Here is a 2,511-nt window from a genome sequence, read left to right as displayed (position 1 = left end):
AAAAAAAAAAAAGAAAAAGAAAAAGTTAGGAATCAATTTGATACTGTTTCAGTCCTAGTCTATGTATCCAATACTCCTCCAAACAGCAATCTCCCCCAGGTAAAGAGGAAATACAAATGTGAAGCAAATTTCCATAAGCAAAGCCTACCCATAAAATATCCCCTCCCCCTTCTTTTTTAAAACTTTTTATGTTTCAGGGAGATGAAAGAGAACAAGAAGATAGATTTTGCTGTTAGTCTTCAGGGCCCACTCTCCACCAAATGGTCAGACCTGTCCTAGTGATGATTTCTTGCTCATGTGAACACTGAGACTAATTCAACTGCAAACATGAAGTGAGGACTACCTGGATGAATAAGTTTGCATAATCAAATCCCAAGCTGTTCACCAGGTATGTGACCTTGGGAGGAAAAAACATCACTTCATCCTCTTATACATTCTGTCTTATCTCCAATTAAAAAAGCTAAATTAAATTTTTAAAAAATGAAATCTAGTCTTACTACCCCCAATCCCTGCAATCCCATGTCAATAAAACCCAGAAGCACCACCCCCTCCTAAAAACACCCACCACATTAAAACCTCTCCTTCCTCCCCAGCTCCTGGAAGTGTCCAGCTGAAACACTGAGAAGTTTTTGAGGAACAGACATTTTCAAAGGCAGGGATCTCATAAATCCCCCACCCAAGGAGAACCACTATCCATTATTGCTACCCCAAGGGAAAGCAAGGAAACAAGCAGAAAACAAACCACCATAACCTTACAGGACTGACCTATCTGCTTGTCAGCAAAAGTCACCCAGAACTGCAAAGTCAGCTGCGTCTTATCCACAGGTTTACAGTTGGAGACATTCATCCAGAAGTTGTGATACATATTTCGGGGCTTGGGCAGAAGCTCATCCTCACGGCGCACAGTCTCCTCTGCTCCCAAAGTCTCTTCCTTCATGTTGACATAGGCATGGCCTGTCTCACACACAATGTCCATGCGGTCCTTGGAGAACCCAAGCCGGGCAGTCTGCTTGCTGGGCACAATGACATACCAGGATATGGAAACATAAAGAGGCAGACCATAAGGCCAGTTGGGAGTCTGCAAGTAAACTTTAGCTTTTGGATTTGGACTCACAGTGAAGCTACACTCATCTGTAGTAAAGGAAAAGAATAAATGAAAACTTAGTTTTGATAATTATCATCCCCTCCCACATCAGTAATTAACACCATAAATATAGACATATGTGCAGAATTTCCCACAACCAGCTATCCACCACCTGGAGTACAAAGTTCCTTCTTTCTTCCAGGAATAAATAACCTCACTGGTTCAGATAAAGACTGATTCTAGCAATGGCTCCAGGACTATGTGGGAGAACTTCTGATTGCTAATGGACATGTGAGCAGTCCAGCCTTGCTAGCAGGGCCTGAGCAAGCTGCAAGCTAAGCTGTTCAAGGACGCTGCTGCGGCTGGAATGTGAGGAAGATGGTAGCAAGATAAGCAGCTCCTGGCTGTGGGATGCAGGAGCTGAAGATAGGGGTGGAGAATAATGGTTAAGCATTGTATGATTGCTATGTTAATAACTGATTATATTGTGTGTAAGGTGGTCTAATAATAGTAGTTAACCAATGATAAGTGGATGCTTATAATAGGTGTGTATAAAAGAATCACTTCTGTAAATAATAAAGACAGTCACGAGACATTTACAAAGATAATGACATCACCTCTTTGTACGTGAACTCCCGCAGGACTAGACTCCTAAGAATCGAACTCTTAATTTCTGTTTATCCGTATGTGCTTTAATGAGCATATTGAGAGATCTATCACTGTACAACAAAGTAGTACAAAACCCACAACCTTACCTTTAATATGTGGCACAAAAGACATTTTTAAATCCTGGTTAGACTCATTGATGAATCCTTTACCAAATGTTTTTAAGGATATGGTAATATTATTCCTCATCTGAATCTTTTCAATGGATCCACCAGGACAGAATACACCAACATTCAGCTCTGTCTCTGGGGTGGCACTAACAATGCTGTAGCTGTAGCTCGTGTTGCACCTCTGCTCTGGGACATGTTGCTGAAGTTTCAGGGATGGAGATGCAATTTCTACATTGATCAGCTCAGGAGCCAAGAGCTTCCAAACAAACTTGTGCAGTCGAATTGGCAATTGGGTAATAGCCTGCGGCACCGAAAGGGAATAGATCTTCCTCTGACACCACTGAAGATTGACACAGCCTGCAATCACAAAACAAGTCCCAAGGGTTGTGAATTTCTTGAAGAGGAAATATCAAGGCACATACAGAGTACTGTCAGTTTTGTGTTACAGACCCAGATAAGCATCTATGTGAAAAAATATCTTTGGTAAACTTTACCCAAACATGTATTATTTCTATTTAAAGAGCTTTCCTTAAAAGGGTTCAGGACACCAAACAAACAAACAGATACAAACGTATTCAAAATCTCTCACTCAAGATAGCTTTTTTGCTACATCACTTACTCACTGGGACACTGATGCAAATTAGTCAAAGT

The 2,511-nt window shown here is 41.1% G+C and overlaps 1 protein-coding gene across 1 annotated transcript in view; it reads right to left on the bottom strand.

Annotated features, from left to right (window-relative positions):
* Window positions 1-2,511, bottom strand: part of CDCP1 (CUB domain containing protein 1) — a gene marked incomplete at its 5' end in the record, with an annotated part of 11,652 nt that overhangs the window by 2,357 nt on the left and 6,784 nt on the right. Inside the window, 2 exons of the mRNA XM_009078775.1 lie at window positions 766-1,131; window positions 1,840-2,217. Coding sequence (XP_009077023.1) covers window positions 766-1,131; window positions 1,840-2,217 — 744 coding nt within the window. The remainder of the gene's footprint in view (window positions 1-765; window positions 1,132-1,839; window positions 2,218-2,511) is intronic.

The sequence above is a fragment of the Acanthisitta chloris genome, unplaced genomic scaffold, assembly GCF_000695815.1.
Source record: "Acanthisitta chloris isolate BGI_N310 unplaced genomic scaffold, ASM69581v1 scaffold7187, whole genome shotgun sequence".
In the NCBI taxonomy this organism is placed as follows: domain Eukaryota; kingdom Metazoa; phylum Chordata; class Aves; order Passeriformes; family Acanthisittidae; genus Acanthisitta; species Acanthisitta chloris.
The sequence above is the reverse complement of the archived record's forward strand: the minus strand, read 5'-3'. Positions and strand labels throughout refer to the sequence as shown.